At 38.4% G+C, this 25,399-nt stretch overlaps 2 protein-coding genes and 1 pseudogene across 2 annotated transcripts; 1 reads left to right on the forward strand and 2 right to left on the reverse strand.

Annotated features, from left to right (window-relative positions):
- Positions 1-1,522: 1,522 nt before the first annotated feature.
- Positions 1,523-7,969, reverse strand: LOC132126226 (uncharacterized; annotated as a pseudogene).
- Positions 7,970-14,240: 6,271 nt separating this feature from the next.
- lsg1 (large 60S subunit nuclear export GTPase 1) lies at positions 14,241-20,664 on the reverse strand. The gene is made up of 14 exons (XM_059537560.1): positions 20,343-20,664; positions 19,842-19,968; positions 19,288-19,408; positions 19,100-19,186; positions 18,929-19,015; positions 17,148-17,208; positions 16,876-17,052; positions 16,003-16,326; positions 15,821-15,922; positions 15,477-15,620; positions 15,195-15,318; positions 15,031-15,110; positions 14,769-14,933; positions 14,241-14,632 (listed from the first exon to the last, which is right to left on the reverse strand). The coding sequence occupies exons 1-14, from the start codon at positions 20,442-20,444 to the stop codon at positions 14,459-14,461; spliced, it is 1,875 nt and encodes a 624-aa protein (XP_059393543.1). The 5' UTR covers positions 20,445-20,664; the 3' UTR covers positions 14,241-14,458.
- Positions 20,665-22,257: 1,593 nt separating this feature from the next.
- On the forward strand, positions 22,258-24,404 carry LOC132126445 (protein FAM43A-like). Its single transcript, XM_059537693.1, has one exon. The coding sequence runs from the start codon at positions 22,443-22,445 to the stop codon at positions 23,484-23,486; it is 1,044 nt and encodes a 347-aa protein (XP_059393676.1). The 5' UTR covers positions 22,258-22,442; the 3' UTR covers positions 23,487-24,404.
- Positions 24,405-25,399: the final 995 nt, after the last annotated feature.

Here is a 25,399-nt window from a genome sequence, read left to right on the forward strand (position 1 = left end):
AACCACAGGCTTTGAATCAGAAACGATCCATTCAAAACCACACAGGAAATGGATGAACATGCAGCATTATGATGTTCTGATTGTCAATTCTCGAATAAAAAAACAAACAAAACAGAAATGGATTATGAGAAAGGGCCTGAATTTGAATTTTAACTCATGCCACCTTGTTCTGCCCCTTGTAGCAGGTTCAAGATGACGTACGTGCCAATCCAAAAGAAAAACAAGAGTCCTAGCACATAACCGCAGGTTCAGATGTTCTGATCCATGCTTCGAGTCAGATGTGCAAACAGGATTCCAGCTCTTTAAACAAAGCGGACAGTTTGCTTTCATTTCTCCAAGTTCAAGGGGGGAGAGGATTAACTACAACCTCAGGCCCAGTGTAGACTGAATGCAGCCTGGGCGTCAGCGAGTGGTCTGTGACATCAGAGAAGAGCATTATCCACTGCGTGCTACGACAGAGGCTCTGTGAAATGATAGATCAGCAGTCTGAGTTCACATGTATGTCAAAGAGCACATTTTCTTCATGCACAAAACCCAGTGAGGAAATGAAAAAAATAAAAAACAATTTAAAACTTTCATGAGAACATATGGAGTAACTGTGATGTTTTTGGAGGTTATAGCTTAAAGGGCTAGTTCACCCCAAAATAAATGTCTCAATGTCTTCACCATGTAATTCCAAACAGGTTATTGTCATTAAATCTAAAAAAGCATTTGTTAACTGAAATAAAGCTGAAATAAAAGTAGAAATGTTAGATGAAATACTAGAAATGTTTAGGTTGAAGCAATAAGATTATTAACTGGAACTAAATAAAAACTAATTCTGAACTAAAAATATGATGAAAAAAAATGGAAATATGAAAAGCTAATTCAAAATATAAATAAAAAACTATAATATTATATAAACAATACTAAAATAACAGTTATTACAAAAAGGAGGAGGGAGATATTTTAAAAACGCATTGGAGACTAAACTTTGGACCCCAATGACTTTCAGTGGGGGGGGGGGTTGTTTCCTTCTGTGTTCCACAGAACAGAGAAAGATATACAATAACATGGGGTGAGTAAATGATGACAGAATTTCATATTTGTAACATCTCAGATTGTGTAATTAAATTAACCATTAAAAAAAATACAAAATAAAGAATTTGCCAAGTGATTGGTGCAATAAATTGTCAGGAAAATGCGTGTATGTGTGTGTGTGTGTGTGTGAGTGTGTGTGTTTGTGTGTGTGTGTGTGTGTGTGTGTGTGTGTGTGTGTGTGTGTGTGTGTGTGTGTGTGTGTGTGTGTGTTCACACCCCTTCATTTTGTCATGCATTGTTATGTTGCTGTCTTATGTTCAAGGGCATTCACAGAGATTCTAAGCCACTCTTGCTGTGTGCTTAGGGTCATAGTCCTGCTGGAAGGTGAACAATTTTGCCCAGTCTGAGGTTCTGAATGCTCTGGACTCTTGCTCATGCTCTTAGTTCACCCGAAAATGAAAATTCGTCCATCTTCTACTCACCCTCGAAGCATCCTTTTCTTCTACTCTGATGAGTCCCTCAGTTCCTGCCACTGAAAAACAGCCACAGAGTACGAGGCTGCTACCAGCACACTTTACTTTAGGGATGGTACTCTGCAGCAGAGCTGGTTTCCTTCAAACATGATGCTTGGAGGTTCATCAGACCAGATAATCTTGTTTCTCACAATCCGTCCTTTAGGTGCTTTTTGCAAATTCCAATTGTTTTCATGTGTCTTCACTGAGGAGAGGATAGAGTTTTGTCAAACTACCATAAAGTCCAGATCAATGTAGTGTTGCAGTGAAGTTTATCCTTCTGTAGAATTCTCCATATATGATCATGGAGCTCAACTACAATGACCATCAGCTTCTCTGTCACCAGTCTAACCAAGTCCCTTCTCCATAAATTGCTCCATTTGGTCAGAAGGCAATCTCTAGGAAGAATCCTGGCTGTTTTAAACTTCTTCCATTAAGGGCAACAGACAGAGGTTCTGTGAACCTTCAATGAAGAGGATTTTTTTCTGAACTTTTCCCCAGATGTGTGGCTTAAAGCAAAACTGTTTCTGAGCTCTACAGGCAGTTATGCATTTTCAGCTTTTATCTGTAAGATGTGTGTCTTTCATAACCGTTGTGATAACCATTAACCATTAACCGTTGTCATAACCATTCAATTAAATCTGCAACAGTGTAGTAACATCTACAGACAGCTATATTAATGCTCCCAAGCCAAATAAGGGTATTAATACATTTGCAATGAAATCATTTAAGATTTTTATTTTTAATACATTTTCCCTAACCCTCTTTTTTGCTTTGACACTATGGTATATGAGGTGTAGATTGATGTGGGGGAAATAAGTAATTTAAAGCAGTTTAAAATAAGGCAGCAACATAAAACATGAAAAAAAGGGGGTATAAATACTTTCGCAATATTGTATCTTCTCAGAATCTATGCTATTCTGTTACCAAATGTGCAAAGACACAGAATGTGTAGAACTTTGTGAATGACAGGAATTTCTGTCATTCAGATACTGTGTGGGTCTGGCCCTACACATTTTTCACATCCCCAACGCAAATCCACCAGGACAAGAAATGTCCTCATGTACTTGACATACTCTAATCAAAGCATTGTTTTGATATCGTGCTTTAAGGAAGTCTAATATCCATCTGTTAAACCCGACTGACTGAGATACAAAGAGCATGGGAGGCAAAGTCACAAGCCAAGGCAGGTCAGCAAAGACACTGAAAACACTCACGGTCTTGTCTGTGTCTTATCTTGGGCTGCTGGGCCATGTCCAGTCCACCTCAAATAAACCGGCAGAAACCATCAAAATAAAGGAAGTAACTTCCCGACCTGGAGACCCTGCAAAAGGGTGATATGGTTTTTATTAGGGCAGTTAATGTGTCACCTCCCTTCATTTGTCAGTGTTCGGTATCGTCTATGAAAACGACAGGTCCGATAAGGTTTTCAGAGCCATCCCATTAATCAACAACATGGCTCTGGAGAGGAAAGGGGACGACAATGGAAAAAGTCATCAGTGTGAATGACAGGGAAGTGCCGGGAGACTTAGTCGCCGTGAGGGAAGGATACAAGTGTAGATCAGCCTTCTAAAGCTGGTAACAATAGGTACTGAGGTACTGTATGAGATTACATCTTTTTTGCTTTCAAGTATACTCACGGTCACACAAAGTCCATTAAAAAACATGATGGTGATGTCCACAATGACACAGAGCGCTTTATATTAAGTAGTATATGAACGACATCCAGTTTTACACTGCTTTATTAAACTTCAAAAACACTCAAATCATGGTAATGCATAACCATTCAACAGAGTCAGTGGCACCAGGTTTATTCGTCTGATTATGTGGACACTAACTTTTCCGCTCTGCTTTCTGCAGATCTTCTGGAGCTTCCTCTACCAGGATCCATGGTGTTTTTGTTTCTTCAAAGTCCCATTTAATAAATGAACAATAAATAAATGAATAAATAAATAAATAATAATAATATATATATATATATATATATATATATATATATATATATATATATATATATATATATATATATATATATATATACACACACACACACACACACACACACACATATATATATATATATATATATATATATATATAATTTGTTTTGTACTAGAAGAGCTAGTATATGAATGATAAGATGATAAGAATTAATACATTCAAGAATAACAATAGACTTAATTAACAATGGCACAAACTCTCAAGCAAATTATTTTTAAATATATTTAATAAAATAAAATATGTTTAATAATTTAATTTAATAAATACACTGAATTAATAATGAATTGAATAAATAAAATGCTTTTAATAAACATTTTAATGATTCATATGATAAACATAATGAATAAATTAAACCAAAAAAATAAAATAAAATGCATTTAATAAAAAGTCCACTTAATAAAAATAAGTCTAATGAATAATTTATTTTCTAAATAAATGAAATTCCTTTAATATGTAATTGAACCAATAACTCAGCAACTTTTTGTGAATGATTTCTTTAATATATAAAAATAAATACATTAATAAAATGTATAATAAATTATACATGATCACAAAATTTTATGTTTAATTTAAAATTAAAATAATTGGAACAAAAAGTTTTTATACATTTAATTAATAAATAAAAATGCCTTTAATAAGTAAAATAAAAATAAATGTTAAACAAAAAATAAACAAACTGCATTTACTGAAAAAACATAATAATTTAATAAACAAAAAAAATGGAATCTAATTTTGGAATCTTATAGGTTTGGAATTAGAAGAGGGTGTATGAAGGAAGTAATGTTTTATTCTGTGCTAAACTACTCCTTTAAGGCTCAAATATCTTCAGAGGAATGTTTAGTTCCTCATACACACAGACACAAACAACCGCTTCTCAAAGAACAGAAAAGCCCTCGGCCTGTCCACTGTTCTCCACACATCGGGCGGGCGACAGACCCACTCTTAAAATAGCAGAGCGAGGGCCAAATTCTCATGTAGACTGAACAAGCATTTTGTACCACTTCGGATGCAGAAAGGTCCTGCCCTGTTCCTTTATTATAGATCTTTAACAGCAAAACAATCAAGCAACAACATGAACTTCTGGAACACCAAGCGCAGCTTTCTCTTCCACAACTGCTTACAGTAATTGACACAATGGAATGGAATTGCAGGAATCTCCCATTTTGATTGTCTAGCTGTACCTAAAACTGCCCATGAGACATGTTTTTTTTTCTGATTTAGATACTTAGTATAGTATAGTATAGTATAGATACTATATATATTTTGTTCAACTCTCACAGCTAGTTATGAGTCTTTATATACCAAATTATATAACTTGCGTTACAATTCTGCTTGTAACTGAAGCTATTGGCTCAGAAATTGAATAGTTTAACTATAGTAACAGCAATCAGAAATCACACATTCATCACTGGAAGACTGCTCTTGACATCAGACGTCTGAACTCTGAACTCACACACAGTGTCTGAGGCGGTTCACATGCTTAGCTTTTTCCTGCTTAGTGAATAAAACAAAGTTCAATTGTTTTCGTCCAGGGCGAATTGCCTTTGTTTTAGATTAAATGCTATCCTCAATCACTTTGCATTCTCAGAAGCCATTTAGAGAGCCAAGAAAGAACTACAACAACATTTTCTGCAAAACGGTGACGTACAATTTATATTGAGATGTTATACTGAGTGATTAGATTATATAGACAATTTTTTTTCAGATAAGTGTGCAGGCAATATGTTGAATAGATACTTTAAATAAATCCTTTTGAAAAACTGTCAGGAAACTCAAACACATGTATACACAAATTTTACACGTGATTTGCTTTAGTCTTTTAAAACTCTGCTACCATCTACCCTCCTAAAGCAGTACTGCAGCCTCCAGTTATGACATTTTATTATTACTTTAATGTTAGTTTTTACATTTATAATTTGAGGTTTATTAATGAAAACTAATTTTATACAGTAATTATATATCTTTTAAAAATTATATATATATATATATATATATATATGTTAGAAATTATTTATATTACATGTTTAGAACATATAATATTTGTAATAAATAATAAACAATAAACATATTTAAACAATAAATATAATGTAATAATATATATACATAAAATAACAGATACATTAATATCAGTTTTACACTTTTATTAGGATTTTTTTTTTCATTTGATTAATATATTTTTGTCAGTTATATTTATTTTATTTGTAATTTGGTTGTGCGTACATAAAGCAGTGTGAAATCACACGTGTAGGACAGTACAGGTTTGGTCATTTTATTTGGAGTTGTGTCATAGCGTCTCATTTATGGGCCATATAATGTGCAACTCTGAAAAGAAAAGGAATGGTGTTCTAACCTCAAGTTCAGAGCCAGTCGAGGTACCAGAGGAACACTGTTCATCAACCCGCACCACCCTGACAGTCCTCTTTAGCGGAAGACTCTCTGATGAACTGTCCCGTGAGATGGTGGCCTCCTTGAGACAAACCTGGAAGAGACACCAGTCAAATACAAGCATGACAATGAGAATTAATCAATTACCATACCATAACACCATAAACCATAAAACCACTTCACTAAAATTCTAAACAAGAGCAAACCTGCCTCTTGCTGAGAGGTGCTTCTTTCTGCAGCATTCAACATTGTTGTTGCACACCTAGTAAAGACTCTGTAACAGACGAGGACCTAAATCTGAAAAATCAAAGTTAAAGATTAGACTGAGAACACTGGTACATTAAATGTACCAGTCCACTTCCAGACACCGAGTCACTCACAGTCTGTGTCAAAGGATACAGAAAGATCCAGAATTGCACAGCTGATAGCAGAGAGTATCCATGGCATTGCTTTGATTACAGATCTTAGCTGTGTGTGGTAGAGAAGAATGGCAGAGGCAAACAGAGATCCAGCTACAGAAGACAGAACTCTAGAGGACACCTGCACTGCAGAATTCTGCTCTCCTTTATTCTGCAAAAGACAGAAAAGACACAATTAGACAGTTTATACAAAGTGAATATACAGCAGTCTGTGACTGTTCTTTCATTTAATGTTCTGTTTACATTTAATTCATTATGAAATTTGTGCACAACTATTTAATTTGCCAAAATGAAAATGCACTAACCCTTAAGCAATACAGATGTAGATTAGTTTATTTTATCATTATAACAGACTGCTCACCAAAAGATCCTCTTCGGTGAATGGGTGCCGTCAGAAGGAGAGTCTGCTAAAAACATGACTAAAATCCAAAAGTAATCCACACTACTCCAGTTCCTCACCCAAGCTGTATATCTAAAGTTAAAAACGTCTGAGGACACGCAGGTTTTCTCCTCACAAGCTGTTAATTGATGTACTGGAGTTGTGTGGATTATTGAGATGTTATTATCAGCTGTTTAGACTCTCATTCTGATGGCACCCATTCACTGCAAAGGATCCATTTGGTGATATAATGGCATTGATATCCAACCGATAATCCATTTGATAGAATGCTAAATCCAAATTTGTTCTGATGAAGAATCAAACATCTCTGATGCTCTGAGGACATATTCATCAAACTGACTTTTTTAGGTTAAATGAAGCAAAACAAAAAGACAGACATGATAATGTGTTTGAAATAATTATTTTAAACGTTCTCACAAATGCTACTCACAGCTTTCAGGATGAAGGGAAACTATGCAGTCCAGCTGACTGCGAAGGACAGAAGACCCAACATATAACCAAGGTTCTCGGTATGGTCCTGCTCCCAAAAGACACATGCAAAATACTGATATGTTTTAAGCAAGCATGATTTTGCATATTGTATAAGTTTACATACAGTATCAGATATGGTACATATCTTTAACCTTTGAGAATGACTTTACTTACATAGAGGAACATGCCAAGTGGTCTCCTCATGGTTGGAAATACCATTATTGGACTTGAATGGACATGTAAACTCAGGTAAACGCAGCCACTCATTACAAACAGCAGAGACACAACTAGAAAATTCAGCTTCCTCCTCCTGGATACCGTTTTAATTTTTTCCCCTTGAGAACATGATAAGTCATTTATTGTGAAAAATTATACACACAATTATACCAATGAGTGATGTATGTGTGTGTCTATAAACCCTTACCGATTTTAGACTTATACCACAAATAAATGGAGAAAGATAATGACAGGGAATGGATGACATCCAAAATTAACATATACGAAGCCATAGCAATCTGCAACAGATTGACAGAACATGTGACTTTCATTTAAATGGGCTGTTTATAATGTTTATATCAAGAATGTTAGGCTGTGTTCGAAACGGCAAACTTACTTACTGCCCAGTACACAGTTTAAGTATTTGCCATTGAATGTTCAAATGCAGAGTTTTGCGTGTCGCGTGTGTGTGTGTGTGTGTGAGAGAGAGAGAGAGAGAGAGAGAGAGAGAGAGAGGGGGTCACACAGTGGAGTCAGCTGTCTTAACCGTCTGTGGCTTGTGTACTGCAAACACATAAGCTTCATCAGTGTGTTCGCGGTGGTACGGTGTTCGGCCAATCACAATGCACTGGGTCAGTTGACCAATCAGAGCAGACTGCGCTTGTCGGAAGGCGGGACTTTGTAGAAAACGACTCGTTTGAGGCGGGGCATAGAGGAACTACAATAATGTACAGTATGAATGAATGTTTTCTTTTTTACATAAAAGTATGTCAACATATTCTGTTACACCAAATAATGATCTTTAACCCTCTGGGCTTCTTCGTAAATGGGTCACACTTAGCTTCCTCCCGCCCGAAAACGGGCGAAGCCTTAAAATTGTACTTTACTTTTTCCCAGGATAACCAATCAAATATTTTTTTGTTCTATAATGTTTTCTGATTATTATTTAGAATTTTTTATGATACTTTGCATTAATTATATAATTTTTTATGAGCTATTTTTTCCATTAGAATTAATATATCATTTTTTATTTTATATTTATTTAATTTTTTTTTCAATAAATGCAGCATTTCACATCAAAGTAGAGTGCCAGCCTAGAAAAAAAAATGTTCCAGGAGAAGAACTTCATCTAGTGGCTTTAAAAAATAGCCACCTTTGTGTAATGTCCTGTACCAGCCTGTAGGCTGCCTATAGCTTCCTATATATCCTATATAGAAAGGCTTTTTGATTCCTTTTGTTGTTTTAGACATGATTTCTCTATCTTATTCGTTTTTTTAAATTTAGATATACATTTAGATATTCTAAAAGATGATTACTATATTTTTTAAACATTTTTGTTACTCAGTATTTGATTATTCAAATAATTGAACAAAATAAGGGATGGTTAGTGATAATTCAAAACACGTTATACAGACATTTAGCAATAAATTTGTTATTTTTTATTAATTTTAATTCAATAAGTAATAACTTCAGAAGGGAACAGCAATTATGATCGAACAGAAATAAACATAAAATAACAACAGCAAACAATCATTATCAAACTCTAGGTTAAAAAATTACATGTTAATAATAATAATAATATTAATAAACATTACAAACATTTTAACTATATACATACAAACTGTATTTATTTTATTTATTGTTGAATATGGAATATATATCAGGAACTCATATGCTAAAATAAAAACAAACAATAATTATCAAACCGTAAATTTAATAAAAAAATAAATATGGTAATAATAATAATGCTACATATTATTTGAAATATATACATACAAATTGTAGCCTAATTGTTTTACTAATTACTGCAGAAGTCACAGATAGTGACAAAGTGCTTCTTGCAGACTGGAAGTTTGCATTTTTTGCAAATAGTGCTGGTTTTAACATCTTCCGGCCAGCACATTTGGCACCTTTTTCTTTTGTCCGCTTGTCGATGTACCAGTCTGCACGCACCGGCAGACGAGGCAGCTGTAGGTGGACCGGCCGATGAGGCAGCAGTAGGTGGACCGGCCGATGAGGCAGCTGTAGGTGGACCAGCCAATGAAGAAGATGAGGCAGCTGTAGGTGGACCGGCAGATGAGGCAGCTGTAGGTGGACCAGCCAATGAAGAAGATGAGGCAGCTGTAGGTGGACCGGCAGATGAGGCAGCTGTAGGTGGACCAGCCAATGAAGAAGATGAGGCAGCTGTAGGTGGACCGGCCGATGAGGAAGCTGAGGCAGATGAGGCAGCAGTAGATGGACCGGCCGATGAGGAAGATGAGGCAGATGAGGCAGCAGTAGGTGGACCGGCCGATGAGGCAGCTGTAGGTGGACCAGCCAATGAAGAAGATGAGGCAGCTGTAGGTGGACCGGCAGATGAGGCAGCTGTAGGTGGACCAGCCAATGAAGAAGATGAGGCAGCTGTAGGTGGACCGGCAGATGAGGCAGCTGTAGGTGGACCAGCCAATGAAGAAGATGAGGCAGCTGTAGGTGGACCGGCCGATGAGGAAGACGAGGCAGCTGTAGGTGGACCGGCCGATGAGGTAGCTGTAGGTGGACCAGCCAATGAAGAAGATGAGGCAGCTGTAGGTGGACCGGCAGATGAGGAAGATGAGGCAGACGAGGCAGCTGTAGGTGGACCGGCCGATGAGGAAGACAAGGCAGCTGTAGGTGGACCGGCCAATGAGGAAGATGAGGCAGATGAGGCAGCAGTAGGTGGACCGGCCGATGAGGCAGCTGTAGGTGGACCAGCCAATGAAGAAGATGAGGCAGCTTTAGGTGGACTGGCAGATGAGGAAGGTGAGGCAGACGAGGCAGCTGTAGGTGGACCGGCCGATGAGGAAGACGAGGCAGCTGTAGGTGGACCGGCCGATGAGGCAGCTGTAGGTGGACCAGCCAATGAAGAAGATGAGGCAGCTGTAGGTGGACCAGCCAATGAAGAAGATGAGGCAGCTGTAGGTGGACCGGCCGATGAGGAAGATGAGGCAGATGACGCAGCAGTAGGTGGACCGGCCGATGAGGCAGCTGTAGGTGGACCGGCAGATGAGGAAGACCAGGCAGCTGTAGGTGGACCGGCCGATGAGGCAGCTGTAGGTGGACCAGCCAATGAAGAAGATGAGGCAGCTGTAGGTGGACCGGCCGATGAGGAAGACGAGGCAGCTGTAGGTGGACCGGCCAATGAAGAAGATGAGGCAGCTGTAGGTGGACCAGCCAATGAAGAAGATGAGGCAGCTGTAGGTGGACCGGCAGATGAGGCAGCTGTAGGTGGACCGGCCGATGAAGAAGATGAGGCAGCTGTAGGTGGACCGGCCGATGAGGAAGATGAGGCAGATGAGGCAGCAGTAGATGGACCGGCCGATGAGGAAGATGAGGCAGATGAGGCAGCAGTAGGTGGACCGGCCGATGAGGCAGCTGTAGGTGGACCAGCCAATGAAGAAGATGAGGCAGCTGTAGGTGGACCGGCAGATGAGGAAGACGAGGCAGCTGTAGGTGGACCAGCCAATGAAGAAGATGAGGCAGCTGTAGGTGGACCGGCAGATGAGAAAGACGAGGCAGCTGTAGGTGGACCAGCCAATGAAGAAGATGAGGCAGCTGTAGGTGGACCGGCCGATGAGGAAGATGAGGCAGATGAGGCAGCAGTAGGTGGACCGGCCGATGAGGCAGCTGTAGGTGGACCAGCCAATGAAGAAGATGAGGCAGCTGTAGGTGGACCGGCAGATGAGGAAGACGAGGCAGCTGTAGGTGGACCGGCCGATGAGGCAGCTGTAGGTGGACCGGCCGATGAGGAAGATGAGGCAGCTGTAGGTGGACCGGCCGATGAGGCAGCTGTAGGTGGACCAGCCAATGAAGAAGATGAGGCAGCTGTAGGTGGACCGGCCGATGAGGAAGACGAGGCAGCTGTAGGTGGACCGGCCGATGAGGAAGACGAGGCAGCTGTAGGTGGACCGGCCGATGAGGCAGCTGTAGGTGGACCAGCCAATGAAGAAGATGAGGCAGCTGTAGGTGGACTGGCCGATGAGGAAGACGAGGCAGCTGTAGGTGGACCGGCCGATGAGGAAGACGAGGCAGCTGTAGGTGGACCGGCCGATGAGGAAGACGAGGCAGCTGTAGGTGGACCGGCCGATGAAGCAGCTGTAGGTGGACCAGCCAATGAAGAAGATGAGGCAGCTGTAGGTGGACCGGCCGATGAGGAAGACGAGGCAGCTGTAGGTGGACCGGCCGATGAGGCAGCTGTAGGTGGACCAGCCAATGAAGAAGATGAGGCAGCTGTAGGTGGACCGGCCGATGAGGAAGATGAGGCAGCTGTAGGTGGACCGGCAGATGAGGCAGACAAGGAAGACGAGGGACCAGCTTCCTCATCTCTAGAGTCCTTTACGCTTTTTAGGAAGCTCACAGAGGCCGGTGTTCGAGGAATGTGCGGACGCCTTTTCATGAATGGGTAGACCAGCGCTTTCCCCAGCTCCTGGAGAAAAATCCGCCTCTTGTAGCTTTTCTGCTGCCCCCAGGTTGGATTAATCTCCCTCCATAGAACAAAGGAGTTGTAGGCAGAGACATCCAGGATGTTAAAAAAGATAGCCATGGGCCAACGAGCTGTTTTTCGGGCACAGGTGTATGTTGCAACAATCTGTAATATTACACAAACATGTACAACATTTTAGTAAATCTATTTTATAATGCAATTTACTTTTTTCTCAATACATTTCAAGTTCAATTTTTAATTTATCTTAGAATATAAGTAATTATTGTACAATTATTTTTAGCATTGAACAAATACCACATACCTTGTCTAGATTATCGACTCCTCCTTTGGTGGCATTGTAATCTAGAATCATCATGGGCTTTCTGTCTTCGCGGTCACTCACTCCTGCATTATTATGCATGGTGCTCATCAGAATCACATTCTTTTTTTTGGGGGGGGGGGGGGGGGGGGGGGGAGTACGACACGATGGTGTGTGTCTCAGTGAATCCAAAAAGTGAAGAATGAAGTGGCCTGTTTTGCATTGTCACCAATGCACTTGGGAGCTCCGCTCTGTTCTTCCTTACAGTGCCCAGCATCCTTATTTTTCTTTGCAGGAGCTCTGTACCAAGTGCATAAGACGTGAAAAAAATTGTCACACGTGACAATGTGCCCCTTCAGATCGTATACCAGGTCAAGCACCACACGTTTGCCCAGATGTTGTTCCCTTTGTGCTCCCGTGTAGACCAGCATGTTGTGGCTGTAGCTGGATTTTTGATTTATTTATTTATGATTATTTATGTGTGTGCGAGCGTTTTATTTATTGATTTTATTTTACATTCTCAAAATTTGTTCTGTTGCAGTCTAACAGTACATTCTCTCTCTCTCTCTCTCTCTCTCTCTCTCTCTCTCTCTCTCTCTCTCTCTCTCTGTGTGTGTGTATTTGAGCAAGATTTGTTTTCATTTATTGATTTTATTTTGCATATTCTATAAATTTGCTGTTGCAGTCTTGCCTTATCTCTCTCTCTCTCTCTCTCTGTGTGTGTGTGTGTGTATTTGCATTTGAGCGAGATGTTTTTTTTTCATTTATTGATTTTATTTTGCATATTCAAAAAATTTGCTGTTGCATTCAGTTAATCTCTCTATCTCTCTCTCTCTGTGTGTGTGTGTTGCATTTGAGAGAGAGAGTCTCTTTTGTATTTTTTTTAGCATATTCTCAAAATTTGCTGTTGCAGTCTTGCCTGTTAATCTCTCTCTCTCTGTGTGTGTGTGTGTGTGTATGTGTGAGTGAATGTGTGTGTGTGTGTGTGTTGCATTTGAGCGAGAGTCTCTTTTGTATTTTTTATTTATTTATTTTTGCATATTCTCAAAATTTGCTGTTGCAGTCTTACCAGTCTCTCTCTCTCTCTCTGTGTGTGTGTGCGTGCATTTGAGCAAGTTTTTCTTTTTAATTTATTGATTTTATGTGGAATATTCTACAAATTTGCTGTTGCAGTCGCCAGTTTATCTGTGTGTGTGTGTGTGTGGGGGGGGGGGGGGGGGGGGGTCTTATTTGCACTCTTGATGTTCTAGAGTGTCACCCCTTCATTGCTGTACACTTTTTTTCAGCACAGTTGCTGATCTGTAGCTTGTACCACCAAAAGTTTCTCTGAGTTTTCCTATTTTTTCGTATTTCCCATTCATTTCCTATGTCGCCCGTTTTCGGGCGGGAGGAAGCTAAGTGTGACTTTTTTTTTTTTACGACCCTTTAACATATCAGAATCATCTCCTTGATTTTTTTGTGTGTTCATATAGGTAATACAACAAAAGTCACCAAGTTTCATCCCCATCCGATGAAGCAAAAAAAATAAACATTTCAAAACATTCAAGTTTTCGCCCGTTTTCGGGCGAAGAAGCCCAGAGGGTTAAAAAAGCATCATATGACCTCTTTAAAATACTTAGTTAAGAAATAATGTTAATGTTTTTTAATCAAATATGTGTGCGTAAAATGCATATCCTTAAGACCTTTTATCACTGAGAAACTGCATGAAATACTTACAAAAAGATGTGATTAAAAGTTGTAAGACACTTGCCAGATTTAATGACAAATCTCTGCATCAAAATATACAAGTTCCCTTATAGATTAACATAAATCTTTCCCTTAAAAAGGTAATTTACAAATGTTTGGCTACTACTATACCAGATAATTACATACTATCTAATATTTAAATACCATTACAGCTTGGAGAAAGTTAAAAAAATGCAGTACTAATTATACGTTTGAGAGAATTGCACTGAGAAACTGTCAATATATCATCGTCAACTTTGTTAGAAATCCACATATTTTACTAAATGGAATCCACAATTTTAGCACAGAACAAAATTACTTGTAAGGACATCATAAGGAGATCTTCATTTATTAGCGTTTATCGGTGTCCATTACTCTCTTCATTTAATTCACTGATAAAATACAGAGTTATAGTTTATTATTATGATTGATGATATTTCATACAAAGGGGAATGTCCAACAGCACTTATCAATCCCATCCAAGTATAACCCAAGGTGAAATTGAAGTATTTGCATTAAAGATCATATCCATTAAACATCTTGGTATAGGGATCATGCATCCAGATGTTTGTTGAGTCTTCTAACTTTCTCCTTCTTGTTCCGGTTGCCGTGTTTTTTCCAGGGTTTCCCAGTCTGTTGTTCTGTGTTTCCAGGCCCTACAGGACCACTTCCGGGCTTATAACCCATCACCATCTGCACACCCTTGGTCAGTGCTCGCACATTTTCCTATGAAAAAATGACCGATTATGTGTGCTGTTAGGGATTTAACTTCAAAAGTAAATCAATATTTCAGTTTCAGTAGCCATGTATTGTACAGGAAGGAGTTACCACAAAATAAACTCATTCAAGAGCTGAATCTCACTTGATGAAAGAAATGTTTATCCACGGTGTTCTCTATGCGTTTGACTTTTGAGGGCTTGTTGGCATCGCTAGCAGTTGGTTGGACTCCTCCACTCCACCTGGCATGCTGAGGCTGGAAGTCTTTAGGGCTGATGTGGGGCGGAGGGTGGCAGTAAAGGAGTTTACCCTGCAGAAAATCAGGTAGGAAGAGGTTAAAATCTCCCATTCTCCATGTTCATAACTACACAATTCAGAGCTGGTACTGACAAACGGAAGACACTTACACTGACATAGTCTTTCAAAATGTAACGGGCTGATCTCGATTGATCTGGCTGGCCGTGTGCTGTCATGAAGCCTCTCATATCTGCATGAAGAGAATCCATCATGGTTGGTCAGTTAAGTGTGCTGTGAAATGCCTTAATGTGTACAATGTGCAAATGGAACTGACATCCATATGCCATGAGCAGCTCCTCATAGGTGGGGGGTCGCTCAGGGTCCTCATCCTCTCTTGGTCTGATGATGTTGATTCCATAGGTCCCCTCCAGCACAGTTCGAGGGATAGTCTGACAGACGTATTTACGTTAAGGGTAATGATATTTCACAATATTTCTGATCAAATAAATGCTGTCTTGGTTACTCCAAAGAAATATCCACCCTCAATCTGTAGTGTGTTATAAAAGATCAAGCAAAAGATGCAGTTATCATGATCGCTTCTGTTTTAAAAGGTTATCAAAGCAATGGCTGGAACGTGATCTCTCATCTGATCGATGGGTAGGATCCCGCTGCAAATCATCTCGGCTTTGGTGGACACAAAAGAAGGCATAACCAGTCCAGGACAATCACACAGGCAGAGATCAGGATCGACAAACAAAGTCTGAAACATGTGGACAAACCAACAGTCATTAAACGCGTTTATAGATTTCCAAATTGCTAACTGCTAAATGTTTGACTCTGATAGCTTGAAAGCTATTGGTATACAGCTAATGTAATTTGTCCCTAAGAGTAATGTAGGAGCAAAAATGTCAAGAATTGATTTTTAATTCCTCCATTGTTCATTAATTAGAAAACACTCGCCTGGAAATGCTTTGTGTGTCCAGGTGTAGCTGAAACTGAGACTTTCTTATTCCTCAGGATGGTGTTGATGGTAGAGCTTTTTCCAACATTGGGATATCCCACCTTTAAGAGAATTTGGAGTTGAAATTTGAATTCTTAAGTAACAATGTTTGATATAATGCAGAAATGTAATTTAAACTCACCAGTCCGACTGTGATTTGTCCATCTTTGTATGTCGGCCCAGAATGCACAGACTTGAATATTTCAAGCAGCTCATCTTTGCGTAACAAACGGCTGGAGTTGTAGAAAGATGAAACTGTTGTGGATTCTGGTTTGTCTTCGTCTCCTGATTCCTCGGAGCATGTCTGCCATTCTGTCTCATCCACACAAACTCTTCCTTCTTCATCCTCCTCACTCTCATCTTTCTCTTCATTAGGTGAAGTGCTGTTTTCCTCATCTGGGACATTTTTGGAGGTTGCTTCCTGTTCCGTATCACTCTGAGCCTCTTGGTCCATCGGCTCTTCTCCCTTAGCCACCAAATGTGAAGGAGAAACAGAATAATGAAAGCAATATTCGATTCCCTTAAAAGAATCAATGCATATGAAAATAATGAATAAATTCAAATCAAAGATTCATTTGCATCATTAACAAAATTGTTCACTGAAACCTAGACAAAATATGATTTTGAAAGAATCATCCTATGCTCACACACGCTGCATGTATTTGATACATACAAGTACAAACATAGTACAAAAATAATTGTTTTCTAGTTCTATATATATTTAAATGTAATATATTCATGTTATGCAAAGCCTAAATGCAATCTAATATGCTGATCTGCTGCTCAAGACACATTTTACTATTAATAGTATTATTATAATCACTGTTGAAACAGCTGTGCTGCTTAATACTTTTGTGAAATATTTGGTATAAAAAAGATGTAAATATGCACTTGTTGTAGTTTTTTTTCCTTTACATTTTTAATTATCTGCAAATTGCAAAGCCCAAATTTAATCCAACTAACAAAAACTACTATTACTTTTAGTGCATCGCTGCAGACCAGCTCCATATATTACCTTCTCCTCTGCCTCGAGTCGTTGTGCCTCAGCTAAAGCAGACCAGAACACTGCTCTGATCCCCTCCTTCTGGAAGTATCGCGCCCAAGCTCGCCGCTGTTCTCTAGTGAGCAGGTCGGCTTTGTTCAGAAGAAGCATGTTTACTTTGTGAACCGAGACCTCCTTTACATATTTTTCCTGATGGAGACAAATTAAAGCATGGTTTAAAAAAAAGAAAAGAAAAAAAATAGTTATGAGTATAATTGTTTTGGTCTGATCTCTCAGTTACTTACAAGATCTGGACAGCGGAAGAGAAGCGGGTTTCTGGCATCAACAATTTGAACCACAACATCACTGAAGATAAAGCAAAAAAACAAAACAACATTAAAGCTGCAAGCAGCGATGAACGGGCCCTCGCACCCGGGCTCACCACCAGCGAGTGGCTTTAATAAAAAGGTGAACGGTGAGACATATGCATTTAAAGTCAAAATAAAAGTCGAATATATCGAAGTATATTCCATATATGTTCCAATCTTCCTGTTGCCAGCAGGTGGCGCTATCATTATAATGGATTATTGGCCTTCAGATGTGTTCAGGCCAGGACTCTTATCGAACATGTCAAGTTTGGGGAAGATTGAACATTTTAGGGCTGAGTTACAACAACTTCTCTTGCTGTGGTGAGACATCAAATTTTGTCATGGCGCCATGGACAAGCCCTTTAACAAAAACTCAAGATCTCCACAATTTAACATAACACAGGCCTTTAGATTAGACTGACCACAAAAAAAGACATCATAAAATTTCTAGGAGTAGTTCGTCACAGTGTAAAATATGTCACTTCCTGTTGCCAATAGGTGGTGCTATGACTATAACAATGTGGACATGTCAATTTGTTCAGGTTCGGAGTCTTATTAAACATGTGAAGTTTGGGTATGAATGGACATTGTATGTCTGAGTTATAGCAACTTTATTTTTCATGGCGAATCATCGAAATTCACCAGGCCGCCACGGACACGCCCTTCGACAAAAACTCAAGATCTTCGCAATTTAACATCGCAAAGGCATTTAGATTAGGCATACCAAATTTGGTGTTGATCTGAATAAATCTCTAGGAGGAGTTCGTTAAAATACACATGGAAATGACAAAAATTACACAAAATTTGCTCATATTATTAAAAATAACCGACTTCCTGTTGGGTTTAGAATTTTGCTCCAAGAGTCTTTTTTGTAGTTATTGGTGTGTCAACATAGGTGTGATCGACAAAGGACAAAAAAGCAGGAAACTATACGGTGCACAAAAATGTTGCAAATTTCGAGCCTTGTAGAAGCTGCTAAACTTTCTAGCTAGAAGTAAGCAATAACCAACATGGCGTTACTTTGCTAAGTTAGCCCAGAATCGTTTAACATTAATGTTATGGAATCATGACAAAAGTGATCAATTGATTAGTTAAATTTTACTAGACCTGCATATAAAAATGAAAGACAATATATTGGATTTGCTTACATGACTCACCCGTGTTCACGGTCTTCGTCAGTCAACTGAAGCTGTTCACGTGTAGTGAGTAGATGGTTGGGTGTGTGCGCATTCACAACGGTGCGCGTACATTTTGAACTTCAATCGTGACAAATTATTGGACTACTTGCGGAATGACATGACGACATGATTCAAAGGCACAAAAAACGTTGACAGCGGTGAGCTGTTGAGCGGAAGGCTGTTGTTTTTATTAGTATAGGTGGTGCTGTCGAGCCATTTTGCCACACCCTCTTCTGAATCCTATATTAGACGAAAATTTTCACCAGGTTTGACGCGTGTGCAAAGTTCATGACTTTTTGAGCATGTTTAAGCCCTCAAAAATGCGATTCATTTTGGAGAAGAAGAAGAATCGGAATAATGACAGTATCTGCTCTGTTTATTAATGAATAATAAACAGAGAAGCTACAATAGGGTCCTCACACCATCGGTGCTCGGGCCCTAAATAGTACCCTAAGAAACCATCATTCATCATACATCAAAGTGTGATTAGATAGTGAAGAGCCTTTTTTTTTTTATTTAAAAAGGTAAGCAAGAGCTCACCTCCTCTCAATGACCCTCCAGAGTTGCCTCCAGAAATCAAGATTCCTCTCAAAAGGGGTAAGAATCAACTTCTGTTCCTCTTCCAACCTATCACAAAAATTGCATTAGCTCAAAAAGCACTAGAGAATTGGATTTGCTAGTGTATATGGATTAAATTAATCAAACGTTCACCGAGCCAGTTCTCTCCTCCATATGAGGAAACTGTCCCTCTCGTTTTGCTGCAGAACCTCAGGGCTTGTGCTCTCGTCCCAAGGAGGCCTGTGGTGACAAGATGAATAAATCAGCTTTTGCATAACAACAGCTCAATGGAACTTTGATACAGGTTTATAGAAATCACATTTAATTGCACAACAACATACCTTCGGGGAATGCGTAACAACTGTTTGTTGTCCTCATGGAGTTTCTTCAGTCGTGTGGACTCCTCAGCAGAAAGCAAGCCGGCTCTCGCTTCAGCTGGGACAAATTTCATGTTGAGCTTCTCTGCGAAAAGAAAACAAAAAAACACATTTGTTATTCTGTTCCTAATAGTGTTATTAAAATACTATTACATTTTTCATATATATTTTCACTTAAATGTTTTGTCATTTGTTTATGTGCTTCGTCATTTTTATTAGTCTTTTTTTAAATATGGGTATTCAGGTTCATTTCATTTCAGTTTTAATTTATTTCTAGTAATATTCACCTTCTCCTTATTTCAGTTAGTTGCAATATTTCTTATTATTCATAAGTTTAAGCTTTTCAAATAATATGATTCTAATATTTACTGTATATAGTATTCGGTTTTATTTCACTTCAAATTCATTTCAATAAAATAAAAAAAATAAAAAAATTCTATTTGTTTTAGTTAATGATAATAAACCTGATTTCTCGTAAATAATCGTAAAAATTATCTAGAGATATGATCAACACCTACCTGCGACAAATTCAGTTCCAGCAAGTTCAGCTGTGGCCAGAAAGTCATCCAGAGAGCTCTGCTCGGTGACAGACTGGAGGTTGAGTCGACCCCAATCATATCCATCATTCAGCTCACTGGTGTGAAGCTAAAAGACATCAAACTATTATTATACATCAGATTTACATCCACTGAACCCAGTTAACACTCCAACTGTTTCCCTCTTGCATAAAGAAAAATATCCCATTTCAACACTATTTGTAGTCTGTATGTTTTGGTTTACTGATATTGTGTTGACAGTCTCAGCTGGAAAAAAATCATTTTAAATTATATATAAATATTTGTTGCTGCGCTTGATTCCGTTACACATATTGTAAGCGTATTTATTTATTTATTGTATAAGTGACAAAATGTCAAGTTATTTGTTTTATCTTATTTTATAAATGCGCCATATTACCTCTGCAATATTCTGGTAAAAGTAAAACAGTTTAGGATTAACGTTAGACCGTCACAATTTCTCACCCATGTGTCATTTCTCCTGTAGCCACGGCCTGCGGTCAGTCTCTCCTTTATTAAAGCTCTCCCCAACCCCGACCCCTCTCCACGAGTCTTCTTCTTTCCCATCTTATATACTGTCACACGGTTAACCGGTCAGTTAATGTGTCTGTTGATAGAACTGACTTAGGGGGAAAGAAAAACCGAAAAGACAAATCGCTGTTAAACTTTTGGCTTGTCCTAGGTGTCTCACTAAAATATGTCCGCGGAAAAGCTAAGCAGTTAAATGGTTCCGGGTGTAGAACCGCTTGTGGCCACTGAAACTGAACTCTGGCTGAATGTTCGCTAGCCGCCAGCAGAGGACATTACACCACAAGTTTAGATTCGCCCAGACCCTTCCTCTTGCTCCACGCCTCTCTAGAAGCCGAGGGATTTACATTCAGCAATATAAATATTTAATTATTGATTATACATTATCATTATTATAAAATTCTATAATCATTATTATTAATAATACAAATATATTTAAGACTTGTAATATAACGTATAATAATAAAAAGCATGCTTAAAATTGCATTTAATTAATAATTATACAAGATAAGTATCATTAATATTTCTATAATTACTAATAAAATATTATTCTATAATTATTAACAATACTAATATATTTAAAACTTGTAATATATCCTATAATTAACCAATAATAATAATAAATATACTATAGGTTGCATGATTATTATTTATTTAATAATAAATTAATAAAAACAACAACATTATTATTATTAATTATATAATTCTTAACATAATATAATTATATAATAATAATAATTATTAATAATAATGATATATGTAAGACTTGTAATATAACCTATAATTAACCTATAAAAACAATAATAATAATAATAAATATACTATAGGTTGCATACTTGCTATTTAATTAATAATCAATTAATAAAAACAACATTATTATTATTATTAATTATATGTAAAACTTTTAATATAACCTATAATTAACCTATAATAATAATAAATATATTATACATTGTATGCTTACAAATTAATTTTGTATTAATAATTTTAAAAAAGATTAATTAATATATTATTCATTATTAATATATTATAATTATATAATTAATAATATCATTAATATATTCAAGACTTGTAATATAACATATAATTAACCTATAATAACAATAATAATAATAAATATATTATAGGTTGCATGCTTACAAATTCATTATTTAATTACTAATTATACAAAATTGTAATTAATATATTATTAATTATTAATATATTATTATTGTATTAATAATAATAATAATATATTTAAGACTTGTAATATGACAGTATTATTGTTGCATATAATATCGGGTTTTTGTAAGGTTGCATTACGTTTTTATATTACAGGATCTATTACATTTTAAAGTTATATAAATTCAAATAAATTAGCCAAAGCGACTTACAAATGAGAACAATAGAAGCAGTCAGGTCAACAAGAGAACAACAACAGTATACAAGAGCCATGACAAGTCTCAGTTAGTCTGGTACAGAACGAATAGCCAGGTTTTTTTTTTTTTTTTAATGAAAAGACAAGAAAAGAAGGAAAAGTGCTAGTATTAGCATTATTATTTGCTGTGAAAAATATTTTATTGGCCCCAAACTTATCAAAATTAAGTCATGTATTTACTTGTTGACGTGCAAAAGTCTATACATAAATGAAAACGAATAGGCCGAGATTAAACACTTAAAATTAATTTAATGACTATCCTTAATAAATAAATACATGGAAACATGAGCAACAGCTGAGTGCAAAATCCCAGATAGTTTGATGCCCAGGTTTTGGTATGGACCTCACTCTGTCGACCCCTCCGTGAGGCTGAGTTGGTTCATTCCAGTATATAAGTAGCATTTTCTCGCTTGTACTGTACAGTGTGTTTTTAGCGATGCTGCGCGCGTAGCGTCCGACGCGATACTCCTCCGCGTAACAGGTCTATGAAGTGCTCTGCAACTTTGAAAATGTCTTAAAGCAGGCCAATAGATGACTACAGTCAGTTACGAGATAGTATTTAGGCGTAATAGAATTGCTAGAATTGACTTAGCAGCTTTACTTTCCTCAACACGACCATTATGTTGCCTTGGAAGAAGAACAAGTTCGAGCTGATCGAGGAAGACAAGCAGCAGTCCAAGCAGAAGGGCTATGCCGTGAGCCTCAACTACTCCGCGCTCACCTCCTTCGCCAAATCTTGCCCAGAAAGCGCGCTCAACAGAGTCGGGAGTATGTTCAAATCTAAGAGGAAAAAGGTGAAGATCACCAGCGAGGACCCTACGTACACGGTCCTGTACCTGGGCAATGCCACCACCATCCAGTCCAAGGGGGAAGGATGCACAGACGTGGCCGTCAGTAAGATCTGGGGCAAGAGCGAGATGGGCAAGAAAGGCACCAAGATGAAGCTGACCATCAGCTCGCAGGGCATCCGCATGGTCCACGTCGACGAAAAGGCGAAGAGACCAGGACACCTGTATTTATTGCACAGGATCACTTACTGTGTCGCAGACCCGCGGCTCCCCAAGATCTTCGCCTGGGTCTACCGGCACGAGATGAAGCACAAGGCGGTGATGCTGCGCTGCCACGCCGTGCTGGTGTCCAAGCCGGAGAAGGCGAAGGCCATGGCGCTGCTCCTCTACCAGACCTCCGCGACAGCGCTGGCCGAGTTTAAACGACTCAAAAGAAGGGACGACGCCAGGCACCAGCAACAGCAGTTGATCGGCGAGCAAACGATTCCCTTGGTGCCCCTGAGGAAGCTGCTAAACGGACAGTGTTACTACAAGCCCCCGGTGGAGCGAAGTAGGAGCGCACCCAAACTGGGCTCCATCACGGAGGACCTGATCGGGGAGGAGGAGGAGGAGAAAGCCATGCACTTTGAGTGCGAGGATATTCTGGACACCGTCAGCGACTGTGTGGCCAACGGCAAGCAAGAACTATGCCAGATTATCAATGACTTGGGCTCCATGAGTATAGGGAACGACGTGCAGATGCTAAAAGCCGATTTGAGGGTGACTCGCCTGCTGTCCGGGGAGAGCACAGGCAGCGACTCTTCCATAGACAGCAACCAAGAGACCGGCTCTCTTGCCAATGGCACTGTGGATGGGAGAATGCAAGAAGTCGGCTGACCATTCTTGAATATAATAAAGACACGATGCTTCGTGATAAAGAAGAAAAGCGTTTGGGTGCACGAATGTGCCATTTCATCCACTTGACTTGAAAGCGCAACGTTAGGATTCACGGGGTGTGTTTTAAAACCCAGCGAGCTGCCTACCTAGAAGTTTCGACCAAAACTACTGCTCTCTGTAAAAAAAAAAAAAAAAAATGTATATTAAAATTTGATTGCAGCCTTAAGTAAATTCAAAATGGTGCCAAAGTTACAACCCTTCACGTTTTCAACTAATTCTTTTTTTTACGTTATTTTTTTTGTGCTAACCTCAATGGATGAAAAGACGAATGTAATGCAAACATTTGAGTTCAGCTGATTCAGAGTGCCCACAAAATGCTGTTGGTAGGCAGCCCACTAGGTTTTGAGACACAAGCCATGGAGATGTTTGTGGACTTAACAGACACTTGCACAATAATCCCTCATTAGGGGTCTGGATGGAAGCACCAGAGTTGTAGCGCAATAAGACGCTTACAGTCTCTGCTTAACCTCTCTATGCTGTAAGAGGTTTTAGGAATGATCTTGTTTACCTAGTAAGTTTCCCTCAAAGAAATGCTTTTTTCTGTTTCTCATTTTCTTTCTTTCTTTCGAAAGAAGTGGTGTTTAAACTAACTGAATAATGAGTTACAAAACTTGTTCCATTTGTATTTTCCCCCCTTTTTTAATTTTGCACTGTGGTGGAATTCAGACAAGTGTTGTTATTATTTATGTCCATAATATATATGTTCTTGCAGACATAAATGTTTTATCTTTGCTGTGCAAAAGAGACTATTTTCCCGATGTAAAGAGATGTATATATTAAATACATAATGTGTAAACAAAATTATTTTTTAAACAATGTGGTTTGTTTCCATGAACACCAATAAAATTGTAAAATGTACATCGATGTCGAACATTATCTGCAATGTTAGCTGAAGTCAAGTAGAGTTGTTTTTGACTGATGGTCATTTTGACCCAGGGATGATTTGCTTGTTACTTCATTAGACTAAAACTTACTGACTTTGCTCACACATGATATAAAAATATAAAAATATTTTTTATACATTTGCAGGGGATTTTGTTCCCACCTTGTTATACTTGTGATTGTCAACTTGTTTTCTTTCACTTTGGACAAGTTTTATTTCTTTTTGGAACTGGTTGGGCATAGGCCTCATTTATCTGAGCTTATGCACGTCACTTTTTTGTGGATCATTTTGGCAGTGTTTGCTAAAATACAAAAACTCAGGTGCATAAACTCAGATTAATGAGGCCTACAATAAATCAGTTCCAAAAAATAAATTTAAACCCTGTGCTAGTTGAAATAAAACAAACTGACAAGAAGACTGAATCTGAAGATTTGGTGATAATTCAGCAAAATGAAACATTTACATGCCAGTACATTTTGACTGGGAACACCAAATTAGATTTTTCAGTCCAGCACAACGGTAACCTGAACTTCCAAACAGGCTTAGCTGTTTAAATTTGCGGTCTCATTTACCCGTCAAGTGTGCTTTCAGAAGCATACAGACACCGTATTGCGTTCCCTTCGGAATCTCACAATAGCTGGCATGTTTTCCATTGCCACATGAGGGGGAGCTGCACTTTCCCTGCAGTGAGAGTGTTGATGGGGAGTGTTAATAATACTGGCAGAGCTGTCACTTCCTACAGCAGTAGAAGCATAAGCTACAGAAGCAGCTCTTTATTACTGTACATGTTCTGTGGCCTCCTGTCAGATCTGTGATTGTAAACAAGTGAAAAATTATGGTGGAGAAGAGAAGCGCAAGCAGAATATAAATACAAAAATTCATAATATGCTAAACTCAGTATTAGACCAATGAACTGTCACTGAATTTAATGGGAGTAAAATAACTGTTTGTAGTTAAGAAAAAAACCTGC

The sequence above is a fragment of the Carassius carassius genome, chromosome 44, assembly GCF_963082965.1.
Source record: "Carassius carassius chromosome 44, fCarCar2.1, whole genome shotgun sequence".
In the NCBI taxonomy this organism is placed as follows: domain Eukaryota; kingdom Metazoa; phylum Chordata; class Actinopteri; order Cypriniformes; family Cyprinidae; genus Carassius; species Carassius carassius.

Coding starts and splice junctions, on each gene's coding strand:
- lsg1 (XM_059537560.1), bottom strand. CDS start 20,444: ATGGGAAAGAAGAAGACTCGTGGAGAGGGGTCGGGGTTGGGGAGAGCT. Junction 17,209..18,928: donor TGGAGGGTCATTGAGAGGAG/GTGAGCTCTTGC, acceptor CTTTATCTTCAG/TGATGTTGTGGTTCAAATTG. Junction 15,319..15,476: donor ACGTTCCAGCCATTGCTTTG/ATAACCTTTTAA, acceptor TAACGTAAATAC/GTCTGTCAGACTATCCCTCG.
- LOC132126445 (XM_059537693.1), top strand. CDS start 22,443: ATGTTGCCTTGGAAGAAGAACAAGTTCGAGCTGATCGAGGAAGACAAG.